Source organism: Microtus pennsylvanicus, chromosome 1 (genome assembly GCF_037038515.1).
Source record: "Microtus pennsylvanicus isolate mMicPen1 chromosome 1, mMicPen1.hap1, whole genome shotgun sequence".
Classification (NCBI taxonomy): domain Eukaryota; kingdom Metazoa; phylum Chordata; class Mammalia; order Rodentia; family Cricetidae; genus Microtus; species Microtus pennsylvanicus.
In genome coordinates, this window is record NC_134579.1 from 93,125,844 (window position 1) to 93,138,326 (window position 12,483).

The following is a 12,483-nucleotide window of genomic DNA, read 5'->3' on the forward strand; positions in this document are numbered from 1 at the left end:
TCCGACTGGGCAATGGTGGTGCATGCCTTTAATCCCAGCACTCGGGAGGCAGAGGCAGGCGGACCTCTGCGAGTTCAAGGCCAGCCTGGTCTACAAGAGCTAGCTCCAGGACAGGCTCCAAAGCTACAGAGTAAACTCTGTCTCAAAAAAACAAAAACAAACTAACAAAAAAGGTAATTCCACTGTGAAATGATTTGGAAGAGATGGCAACCAAAGAATATTGTTTTGGATAATTTGATTCATTTCCATTCCCTTCCCTTCTTTCTGTGTTTAATGAAAGGCAATGAAGCACAAGAAAAAGGGATGATAGACCTGAGATTCAAAGTTAGTCTGAACTGAGAAAACCAGAAAGGGATGGGGATAAAACTCTGAACTCATGTGGGTGAAAAGACAAACATTCGAAATATTTAATTACCAGCTAAGGGTTAACTGTCAGGCTGGAGCCCGCTGGAGACCTTGATGAAATCTAGCCTATTCTGGGTGTGAGATGGTCTCTGCGTGCAACCATTCTTCCAGGTCTCACCACGCCTGCCTGTTCTGTGTTTGCAAGTTTGCAAAAGCCTCGGATACAATATATTTAGAAAGGTATGATTTTTTTCTAAAAGGAAAAAGAAATCAAGAAGCTGGGGTAGACAGCAAAGCAAACAGGAAGAATGAGCTTTGAGGTCGGTGGCTAGAGATCAGACATTCTTCCTCAAAGAGAACCTGTTTTTCAGAGGTGTCGAGAATAGCTCTTAGAGGATCTGCAGGCGTCCAGAGCAGAGCCACATCCACGAGGACCTGCTCAGTGCTATGTTTGGAAGCTGCCCTTCTCACCCTAAGCCTGTCTAACATCAAAACAGCCTGTTCATCCTCAGGGATTCCAGCCAAACACTGGCCACTGCGCCCCAGGAAGGATGCTCAGAGCTGCACATGGAGACAGCAGGAGCGAGGGACTTGCACACAGCAGAATCTGAACTCACATGGGGACATATTGTGATTTCTGCAGTGGAAGATGCTGGGACTGGACCAGATCCCAATAATGTGGCTGACTGAGTAAAGAGCCCACTGGTAAGACACAGATCCTCCACTAGGGTACCTGCCGGTTGTCGGCTCCACTACCAAGCTTCTCCCAGGACACAGAAAGACCCAGGCTGTTTGGCACAGCCCAGCAGTTCTCCTGCACCAGATCCAAGACAGTATTTATTTATTTATTTTTCTGGCAAAGGTGCTAGAAAATTCCAGTTCCTGTGTTGAGTGTGGTTGGTTGTGTATGCCTGTCACCCCAACAAAAGAAAGGCTGAGACAAGGAGGTGCAAAAGCTCAAGGCCATCTTGGTACAGTGTGGTGGGACCTTAGCTTTGTTTGCTCATTTGTTTTGTTTTAGGCAAGGTCTAGCTATGTATTCATGGCTGGTCTGGGATTCATTATGTAGACTAGATTGGCCTTAGATGTAGAGATTCACCTGCCTCTGCCTCCTGAGTGCCAGGATTAAAGGCGTGCACCACTATGGCTGGCAAAGACCTTAGGTTTTTGTTTTTTCGAGACAGGGTTTCTCTGAAGCTTTGGGGTCTGTCCTGGAACTCGCTCTATAGACCAGGCTGGCCTCTAATTCACAGAGATTCACCTTGCCTCTGCCTCCACAGTGCTGGGATTAAAGGCTTACGTCACCACCGCCCGGCGTGGAAACCTTAGTTTTAAATAGAAAAAATTTTAAAGAAAAAGAAAATAGCTTTTCTACGCCTGTTCATACAAGAAATCCGAATTAAACTCAGCGGGTAACAACAAAAAACCCACCCACAAGAATCAGATAAAAGCCAAAGAAGTAGGGCTTTGTGAACTGAAGGAGTCGGTAGGGGGCGAATGAGAGTAGTCTGTGGAATGACCAAGACTCATTGCATACGCGTAGGAAAATGTCAAGTAATATAAAGGTGGGAAGGAAGAGAGGAAGGGATCGGAGAGGAAGAGGGAGGGAGACAGACGTTAAAACAGAAGGGGAAGGGGAGGAGAAATAAAATCAATGAAGCTAGGCGAGAAAAAAACAAAAACAAAACCCAGAATGTACCACCGGCACCAGAGTCTAAGCCTCTAAATTCCCAGCCTCGGGCAGCTATTTCCGTCGGAAGTTATCCTTGTCGCGGGCACTGATGACGCCATGGACGCGCCGGAAAACCCGGGAGTGCTCGGATGGCGCCAGCTGGGAGTGGCTGACAGTTGGCTGGGTTTGGGGTAAGGCAGCTTCGGAAGGCTCAGTCTGCACCCCGTGTTTAAACCTCCTGGCTATGTGTGGGATCACAGTCCTCCGAGCCCCCTGCACCCGCTTCTTGTGCTCCCCTCCCAGTCGGCTGTCCTCCTGGTCCTCATTCGAGGCTCCGGACGCAGCTACGATCTCCCAACTTGCTACAGAGCTTCCCTTATCTCCTCTGAGCCTGATGCATCCCGGATCTGGTCACAGGATGGCCTCCATTCATCACTACCCCTCCCCGGTCCCACCACAGCGTGAGCTCAAGTTTGCAAAGGTCTTGAATATAATGTATTCGGAAAGCATCCAGCAAGGGAAAACTATCCGGGACCTCACGGAGGCAATCTCGGCGCCTCAGAGAGACCCATAGTGATAGTGACAGCTATAGGGACGGTAGATCCAAAACAACTGGACTTTAACTTTTCGTCCCAGTTCAGCAGCGGCACAGTAGACTCTACTTCCAAACGCTTTTCGCAGTGCATACCCCCACCACCACCACACACACACACACTGATACTTAATATTGTGTAAGCGTTGCATTTGGTTGTCTCCGCAGCTTGTTCTGGAACAACCATGTCGCCGTCTTTCCGCCTTCCAGACGCACTGCGCTATCCACGCAGAGGTGCTATCTGAATTCTCCGTGGATATGGCCGAGAGGAATGAATGCTGGAGGTGCCGCCGGAACAGTGTCTGACCGAGAGAAATATGTAGGCGGGAGATCTTCTGTTGCCTTGTGAGAATGGCCTGTTTTGTTCCCTCTTTTGTTAATCGTTTCTGGTTTGATTATCAGAGTTGGAATGTTGACCCAGAATCCTGCCTGGTAAAGCCAATGCCACCATTTCCAGTTTCTAACACAGGTCTTTGTATTCTGGTTCTTGTGGTGATCCGTGACATTGTGGCCACTGACCTGATTAATAGCACATGATGCCTGATTCTGGGTGTGGGACCCTCATTACTTTTAGGAATTGCTCATTCTGGTGAGGTCCGCAGGTTCTTGCGGGGAAGGGGAACTTTATCAGTGCCTATGTGAATACTTAAGGAAGTAAAAGATTTTGTTCTGGGTGCATCTCTGGAATCCCAATAATCTGAAAGCTGATACAAGCAGAATTCTGAGTTCCAAGATAGCCGGAGGTGCATAGTGAGACCCTGTCTCAAAAAAGCGAAAACAAAACAAAAACAAATGAGGGGTTGGGAGGTGGCTCTTGATAATGCCTTGTAATCTTGAGGACTCAAACTTGATGACCAGACCTTATGTTAAAGCAAAAAGTTGAGAGGCTGGGAGATAGTTCAGTGGGCAAGAGTGCTTACTTGGTAAGCATCAAGTCCTGACATCTTCCTCATGTCTGCAGACACACACCTGCAAGTACCCACTCCAAACAACAGATACCAAAGTAAATAAATAGTAAAATAAAATCTACCTTCTCATCTTATTTAAAAAAGAAAGAAAGAAAATAGAATGTGGTGGGCAGCAGAGGTCTGTAATCCCAGCCCAGGGGAGGAGGTGTCAATGGGGTCCTGTTGGACCTGCTGGCCAGCCAGTCCTGCTGAGTCTGAGAGCTACGGGTTCTGAGAGGGCGCATACCTCAAATAAATATGGGTAAGGGCTGAGTGGTAGCTTGATCATAGATTGCTTGCCCAGCACACATGAAGCCCTAGGTTCTTGTCCTACTGACTTGACGTTGCCTTGTCCAATGCTTTGGGATAGAGCGCTAGCTTAGAGAGCGAAGTACTTGTCTTGCAGTTCTAAGGTCAGAGTTCAAATCCCCAGGACTATGTCAACCTGATGTAGTAGTATGTATCTATGTAATTCCAGTTTTCTCACTGTGCGCACAGCGGGAGGGTCACCAGAAACACACAGGCCAGCTGGCCTGACGTACCCCACAGAGAACAGACAGCAAGGTGGGGGAGGAGGACCAACACCAGAGTTGTATTCTGACAGCCATGTCCATGCTGTGGCATGATCCATCCACACTTAGACAAACGCACATACACACATGTTCAAATATTAAAATCTGGGTATGGTCATGCATGCCTTCATCCCAGCCTTTAGCACACAGAAGCAGGTGAATCCCTGCTGAGGCCAGACTGATCTGCATAGTGAGACCCAGTCTCAAACAATAACAAAAAGAAAACTAAGCCCCAGGACTAGTGAGATGTTTCCGTGGGTAAGGGCACCTGCTGCCAAGCCTCATGAACCGGAGTTTAATTCCCAGGACTCACATGGTGGATGGAGAGAAATAACGCCTGAAAGTTGTTCTTTGCACACACACAGACTAATAAATAAATAAATAAATAAATACAATGCAATTTAAAATAAAATGGAGCATAATTGAGGGAGATATGTCAACCTCTGGCTTGAGCACACATAAATATGTCTATGTTCATCTGTAGACACACGTGCACACACAAACAAGTACACACACAGCCTACAGACAAACTAATAAAAGGGATTTGTTGCCCTGAAGGCAGACCCCAGTGTTCATCCTGAGGCTGGGCCAATCAGGGTGTGGATCTCGAGCACAGTCGTAAACCCAGGGCTTGGGATACTTGCCGGGATAACTCCCGCAGCTGCAGTCACTAATGCTGTCTTTCCCTGCAGCCTCCAGCATGGACTTCCTGGTCCTCTTCTTGTTCTACCTGGCCTTCCTATTGATTGGCGTTGTCATGATCTGCATCTTCACAAAGAGCCAGCGTTTGAAAGGCCTGGTCCTGGAAGGAGCACAGGTAGCAATCCTTGGATACCACTGAAGTTTGATACTAGACTGTAGGCATAGTCGGAAATGCTCACTGGGCCAGGTCTTGGGAGTCTTCCCTTCAATCCCAGCTGTTGGGAAGCTGATGCAGGAGGACTGGGAATTCAAGGCCAGTTGGGGCTACACAGAAAGATCCCGTGTCCAAACGAACAAAAAGTCATCTTGCTATTTTGCTTTGAGAGGGGTCTAATTTTCAAGGTTGACTGGGAGGAGGGGGACATATAAGCAGAACGCAGAGAATCCGAATGCCCACTGTCATTTGACGTCATACCATCCGCCTTCCTTCGGGGACAAAAGCTAAATGGGGGCGAGTGGCCATGAGGAGAGCTTGACTTGGGAGGACTCTGGGGATCTGGAGGCGGACTTTGAACACGGAGTGGAACCCAGAGTAAGGAAACTGCAGCTTTCACACCAGCTTCTGCCCATTCCCTTTTCTTCAAAGACTCTGACACATACATTCTTTGCAGTCAAAGAAATGGAGAAGTTGTCTACACCTAAATCTCCACACTTAGGAAACTGAGGCAGGAGGATCATACATTCCAGGCTAGCTTAGGTGACATGATGAGACTGTTTCAAAAATAGAGGGGGAGCTGAGGAGATGGCTGAGTGCTGGCCATGCAGCCGTAACGACTGGAGTTCAGATCTCCAGAATGCACAATAGTGCTGGCTGGGGCCATGGCCAGCCTGTAATTTCAGTACTTGGAGGCAATAACAGGAGAGCCGCAGGGCAAACTGGCTGGCTAGACCAGCCAGATAGGTGAGCTTGGAGAGACCCTGTGCCAGTATGTAAGTGGAGAGCAACCAAGGAAGATACCTGACACCAACCTCTGACCACATACATGTGCACATGTGTAGACAGAAACACACTGCACACGCGTGCACCATAACAACGTGAGCAAGTTGGCTGAAAGAAAAGGTATAGAAATAAGCCCTCTTTATTCTCTTGGACTGCTTTTTCACCATATGAAGGAACAGTGGCTAGAATCACCATCATTGGTAGTTGCCTGTGGAAAATCTCACTTGTGCAGGAGTGAGGGGAATGAGAAGTGAGGCTGACCCTTCTGTGATTTCAGGTGTGCTCCTGCGTAATCCCACAATGCCTTCAGAGGGCCGGGCGGAGGCTTCTTCATCAGCTCTTCCACACACGGTATTTGTGACTCAGGGTTTAAATATGGCCATATTCAGTCTGGGTGACTGAGTGCTGCCATTCCATAGCTTCTGGGAGTGTCTTGTGGTTTTCAGCATAGAAAGGGAAGGATCCTGGAAGTTTCCAGAGTGCTGGGTTTGGGACCTCTCCTGACAGATCATTTACCATTTGTCTCTGAGCTTTGAAGGTGCCTAATTTTATTTTATTTTTGGTTTTTCAAGACAGGGTTTCTCTGTGGCTTTGGAGCCTGTCCTGGAACTAGCTCTTGTAGACCAGGCTGGTCTCGAACTCACAGAGATCCACCTGCCTCTGCCTCCCGAGTGCTGGGATTAAAGGCATGCGCCACCACTGCCTGGCAGGGTTCCACTTATATAAGTGCGTCTGGCTATTTTTTTTTAAAGTTAAACTTTCTTTTCTTTTTGTTTCTTTAGGGTTTTTTAATACTTATTTATTAAGTAGTCTGCCTGCATATGTCCCTGCAGGCCAGAAGAGGGCAGTATATTTCACTACAGATGGTTGTGAGCCACCATGTGGTTGTTGGGAATTGAACTGAGGACCTTTGGAAGTGAAGCCAGTTCTCTTAACCTCTGAGCCATCTCTCCAGCCCCTTGATTTTATTTTTTCATTTATTGACTGATTATAGTGCTGGGGATTGAGCTGAGGATACTGTGCGTGTCTCTCAGGCTTTCTTCCTCAACCACTGAACCATATCCCAGACCAGCATGGCCACTTGGTTTTGTTTCTGTTGAGACAGGGTCTCATCCTGTAGCCCAGGCTGGCTTGGCACTGACTCCATAGACCAGACAGACTCCTGGTGGTCCTTAGCCTCAGCCTCCCTGGTGCTGAGATAGCAGTCCCGAGTCACTGTGCCTACTGCCATCACGCCTGCTTTCAAGTAAAGATGCTTAAAAATGTCTGTAAAATGTATGCAAGATGTGTTTCTGGTTTTCATTAACAAATATTTCTGTGTGTGTGTGCCAGAGTGTGTGTGCATCACATGGGTGGAGGAGCTGGTGGAGACCAGAAGACAGCACTGGATCCCCTGGAACTGGAGTGACGGATGGTGGGGAGCCATTGTGTGGGTGCTGGGAACTGCACTCGGTCCTCTGCAGGAGCAGGGAATGTTCTCAATCACAGACCCATCTTCTCAGCCCCAATTACTACTGCTGCTGCTACTATTATTCAAGACAGGGTCTCACTATGTAGCTCTGGCTAGCGTGGAACTTTTTATGTAGAACTCATAGAGATCTGCTTGCCTTTGCCTCCTGAGTGGTGGAGTTAAAGATTTGCACCTCCATGTCTAGCTTTTATTTTGGTTATGAGACAGAGCTTTACTGTGTATCCCTGGCTAGCCCAGTACTTGCTGTGTAGCCTAGGCTGGCCTCAAACTCAAGGCGAACCTGGCTCATCCCCGAGGTGCTGGGATGACAGGCATGTGTGCCACAGTGGGCCCTTATAGGAAGCGGCTGGCCTAGGTCATGCTCCTTGGGCTCATGTGATGTCGTCTGGGAGTGGCCTGTGCATAAGTCACCTGTGCTTCCTTCCAGCAACCCCACCTTCATTGTCCTGCACCTGCTCCTGCAAGGGCTGGTCTATGCTGAGTACACCTTGGAAATATTTGGCTACTGCCAGGAGCTGGAGTTCTATCTGCCTTACCTTCTCCTGCCCTATCTGCTGCTGGGCGTGAACCTGCTGTTCTTCACCCTGACCTCTTCAGCCAATCCGGGTAAGTGAGCTGTCAGGCTGGTCACAGCTCAGGCCTCGTGTTGCTGTGTCACTGGTGACGCTGTCCCTAGAAGAGGGCAAAAGACACCCCCCCCCCCGATGTTTACGCCACCTTTCAGTTTTGAGTGTTTCTTATTTTATTTTTGGTCTTTGACCCACGGGCTATTTAACTAGTGTGCAGTCTTCCAATATACATTGTTTATTCTGAGACAGGGATTTGCTCTGCGTCTCAGACTGACCTTGAACTTCTACTTCTTCGACTATACGTTGTAGTTTCTAAAATTTTCATTTAATTGCATATGTCTACTTGGTCAGTATGATACAGCTTCCTTTTTTATTTTATTTTTTAAATTAATTAATTTGGTTTTTCAAGACAGGGTTTCTCTATGTAACAGCCCTGGCTGTCCTGGAACTTTGTAAATCAGTCTGGCTTTGAAGTCACAGAGACCCACCTGCCTCTGCCTCCTGAGTGCTGGGATTAAAGGTGTGAGCCACCACCACTGCCTGGCAGGGTTCCACTTCTGTAAGTGCATTCGAGAAGAATTGGGAATGACTGTTTAAAAAGTGCTTTCCAGGGATGAGGCTAGCGTCCCAACACTGATTGTGGTGATGGTCACATGACCCTGGTGCCCTGTTGACCATGGAACTGAGTACGCTTAAATTGGCTCTCATCTATAATCTGAGCACTTGGGAGGCTGGAGCAGGAGGATTGTGTCAAGTTCAAACTGACTCAAGAAGCCGTATAAAGGACTGAGATGGCTCAGTGGGTAAAGGCACTTGTGGAACAAGCCTGGCAACGAATTTGATCCCTAGGACCTACGTCCTGTGGGAGGAGACCTGGCTCCATACCACTGTTCTCTGGCCTTCATGTGTGCTGTCGCCTACACCTCCACACACATTAGTCACTCAAACACATACTACTACATAAATAAAACAAAGAAGTGAATTGTGTTCCTGAGTTATTCTCAACAAGCCAGTTACTCAACGTGAATTAGGGGCTGACGGTTGCTGTGTTGGTGAGGCGCTTGCTATCCAAACATAAGGACCCCAGTTCTGGGTGCAGTGGTTCTGACCTGGACTGCAGGGCTGGCAGGCAGAGGCAGAAGGAACCCTGGAGCTCGGTGGCCAGCCAGCCTCCGAGTGAGTGAGAATTGGCTGACTGATATGTAGGAAGCAACACTGGAAGTTGGCCTCCAGCTTCCACACACGTGTGCATCTGCATCCATGAACACCACAGAACATAAAGTGAATTTCTTAAAATAGTAAGCATTGTGGTTTTAGCTGCATTGTGCTGGTTTGGGTATTGTAGGCTTGGTCGACTATATTGCTTAAAACTGACATCCCTTCCCTTCTCAGGCACCATCAATAAAACAAACGAATCATTGCTTCTGCAAGTCTATGAGTTCGACGACGTGATGTTTCCAGAGAACTCACGGTGCTCCACTTGTGACTTACGGAAACCAGCCCGGTCCAAGCACTGCAGTAAGTGTGGGCAGCTCTTGGGGCTCTGTCCCCCCGCCCCCCAGCACAACCCGCCAGCCCACAAGGGAATGCTGCAGAGAAAGCACACACCAAGCTCCATGTGGGCATTCTCCCAAGTTTCCAACAGCCAAAGCCAGGACGAAAGCGTGCTCCTTCACACAGCCACACTGACCGGGCGATTGGTGGAACAGTGGACTGAATGGGGTGGAGGTTGTGGAACGCACACCCCAAAGTCACATCTGTCCAAATAAGTTCTAGACTCACTCTTGTGCCATAAGTCAGAACCCACTAACTTTGTTAATGTCAAGAAACTCTTTCTGATTTTTCTTGTCCCTACTTGGTGCTCAGTGACTCTAGTCACCAAACACCGCAGTTCTTTCTTAAATATGTGTGTGCACGCACGCGCACATGCCCATGGTCCAGTATATGCGGCAGATGTGTGGCCTGTGCGTGTGGGGCTAGAGGTTGGTGCCTGGGGTCTTCTTCATCGTATATATTGACGGTTGGTCTTTTACTTGAATCCACCCACTGATTCGTTCAAGCAGTCTAGGTAGCTAGCTAGCTCAGGGAATCCTGTGACCTTCTGCCTGGGAAGCCGCGAACTTGCCTGGCATCTGTGTGTGGTAGGGATCCGAACCCGTGTCACGCATGCCTAGCAAGCACTCACACCTGAGCCATCTCCCAGCACCATAAGCTGCCGCCCTAAAAGCCTGGTGACAACGGCCGCCGTGCTCCCAGGCCGCCCGTGGTCAGTCTGTAAAGCGCAGTCAGTGTGCCTGCTCTTACTGTCTCCTCAAGGACACAGCTAGCTGTGCCGCCTCCTTTCTTTGCAGGGGTGTGTGACAGGTGCGTGCACCGTTTTGATCATCACTGCGTCTGGGTGAACAACTGCATCGGAGCCTGGAACACCAGGTACTTCCTCATCTACCTCTTGACACTGACGGCATCGGCTGCCACCATAGCCATTCTGAGTGCTGCCTTTCTGGTCCGACTAGTGGCAGTGTCGGATCTGTACCAGGACACTTACATTGATGACCTTGGGCATGTCCAGTCTGTAGACACGGTCTTTCTTATTCAGGTAATTCTGCATCAGGTCCAGGAGGGGGCGAACGGGACATAAAGCTACTCTTTTTAAAAAATAACATTATTTTTATTAATTCTTTGAGGATTTCCTATATGTATTCTGTCCCTCCCAACTTTGTGTCCTTTTTTTTCTTTTCTTAAACCCATGAGGTCTCATAATGGTGGGGTCATTCACTGGATCATAGTCAACCTCCTAGGAGCCAGACTCTTAAAGGAAACTGACCGCCTCTCCCCCAGAATCCATAAACCATCTCCGGCTGCCCAGTTAGGGGTGGGGGCTATACTGGAATGTTGCCTGGCTTGATTCTGTGCAGACAGTGACACTTGCCATGAGATCATGATCCTATCTTGTCCAGAAGACACTTGACTCTGATCCTCCCTGCCCTCTGGCTCTTACACTCTTTGTGACCTCCATTCCGTGACGGTCCCTGGGCCTTGGGTGTGTGTGTGTGTAAGAGAGGAGAGAGAGAGAAAGGGAAATAAATGTTCTGTCCTGTTTATGGCTGAGTCTCTCCAGACACTTATTCTCAGCACTTTGACCACTGTCTGCACTAGCCACTGTCCACTGTGCAAAGAATGAGGTCTGAGGTCTGCACTAACCTGTGGGTAGAGAAATATGAACTCAGATGTGGGTATATGTGTGCGTGCACACGTGTGCACATGCATGCTCATGAGACAGACACAGAGATATAGAGAGGAGAGAAAAAAGAGGGTTTTGAACCCAGGGCCTTGCGAATGCTAGAGCATTGCTGTACCTCTGAGCTGTATGTACCGCCTGGTATGTAAGATTTGACGTATGGGCTGAACTGAGGCGGTGGCTCTGCGCCATCGCATAGGGTCATGGCTGGTGCTCGCGGTGTCATAGTCTGTTTGCTAACACGCGTGTCTTTCTACCCCCAGTATCTGTTCCTGGCTTTCCCACGGATCATCTTCCTGCTGGGCTTTGTCATGGTACTAAGCTTGCTCCTGGCCGGCTACCTGTGCTTCCTTCTGTACCTGGCTGTCACTAACCAGACCACGAATGAGTGGTGTAGAGGGGACTGGGCCTGGTGCCAGCACTGCCCTCTGGTGGCCCGGTCCACATCAGCCGAGACTCACGTCTACCAGAACATGCACTCCCACGGGTTCTGGAGCAATCTTCACGAGATCTTTCTACCTGCCATCCCCTGTTATGAGAAGAAGAAGAACTAGCCTGGGAAGTGGTCTTTCGAATACAGCGCACATCTGTCTGTACAGATGGCTATTTTCTAAGCTTCGTTTGTGTTGGTTTCTGCTGTGAGAGTGTGAATGGACTTTTGATGGGGAGGCAAAGAATGGAAGCGGGGCTTGCTGAGCTCCACAAACCTTTCCCGGCCCCATGGCAGACTCCCTGCCTGCTGATTTCCTGCTAGAACCAATAGCTTCCGAGGGTCAAGAGATGGCTTCTCCAAGGCTGTGGGTGACAAGGAGACTGTTGTTCCTCTCACATGAACAAGAACCATACAACCTTATTCCTTGATGCATAGCAGGGTCTTGGCAGCTCCACATCTCAGGTCTGTGCCCAGCTACCCTCTATCCCTAGTGTGTTCTCCCCCAGGAGGCCTACCTTCGGCAACCATGGGGCTCTTATTCATTGTTCTGTGAGTGGGCCACACTCAAGACGTTTCTGCTCTGTTCAAAAATTTCCAATTTTCACCGCCACCTAGTTCAGCGTGAAGTGTAGATGATTGCCCATAAATTATATAAAAATCCTGGGGTGAGAGTGGGGGGTGTTGTGGGATGGGAGGGGTTTTAGGAGCAGGAAGCCTGTGGGCTGCACGGTGTATTAAGATTCCCATAGTCCTCTTGGGCTAGGCCAGAGCATAGCAGTCCAGAGGGGCCCGGACTCAGGAGAGAATTTGGAAACACCGGCTCTGGGAACAGAAGGTGGAAGCAGGGTGTTTGGGAGGGAGGGGTGCTTACCAGCATCATCGGGCCTGGTAGCCCCCGGGGTTAAGGATATGCCCTTGGGTGGTGGGAAGCCGCAGAAGGCTTTCACACCTGGTGGAGGATCAGTTTCCCAAGACAGAGGGGCGGGGCGGGGCGGAGCGGGG

General features: G+C 49.2%; 1 protein-coding gene across 2 annotated transcripts; it reads left to right on the forward strand.

Moving 5' to 3' along the window:
• Positions 1–2,133: 2,133 nt before the first annotated feature.
• Zdhhc4 (zDHHC palmitoyltransferase 4) lies at positions 2,134–11,662 on the forward strand. 2 transcript variants are annotated; one of them, XM_075973785.1, is made up of 8 exons: positions 2,134–2,208; positions 2,778–2,954; positions 4,821–4,945; positions 6,048–6,121; positions 7,669–7,847; positions 9,203–9,328; positions 10,162–10,406; positions 11,312–11,662. In XM_075973785.1, the coding sequence occupies exons 3-8, from the start codon at positions 4,829–4,831 to the stop codon at positions 11,600–11,602; spliced, it is 1,032 nt and encodes a 343-aa protein (XP_075829900.1). In that variant the 5' UTR covers positions 2,134–2,208; positions 2,778–2,954; positions 4,821–4,828; the 3' UTR covers positions 11,603–11,662. The 2 variants fall into 2 exon arrangements, with proteins under 2 accessions (XP_075829900.1, XP_075829908.1); XM_075973793.1 differs by having other exon boundaries at positions 2,778–2,928.
• Positions 11,663–12,483: the final 821 nt, after the last annotated feature.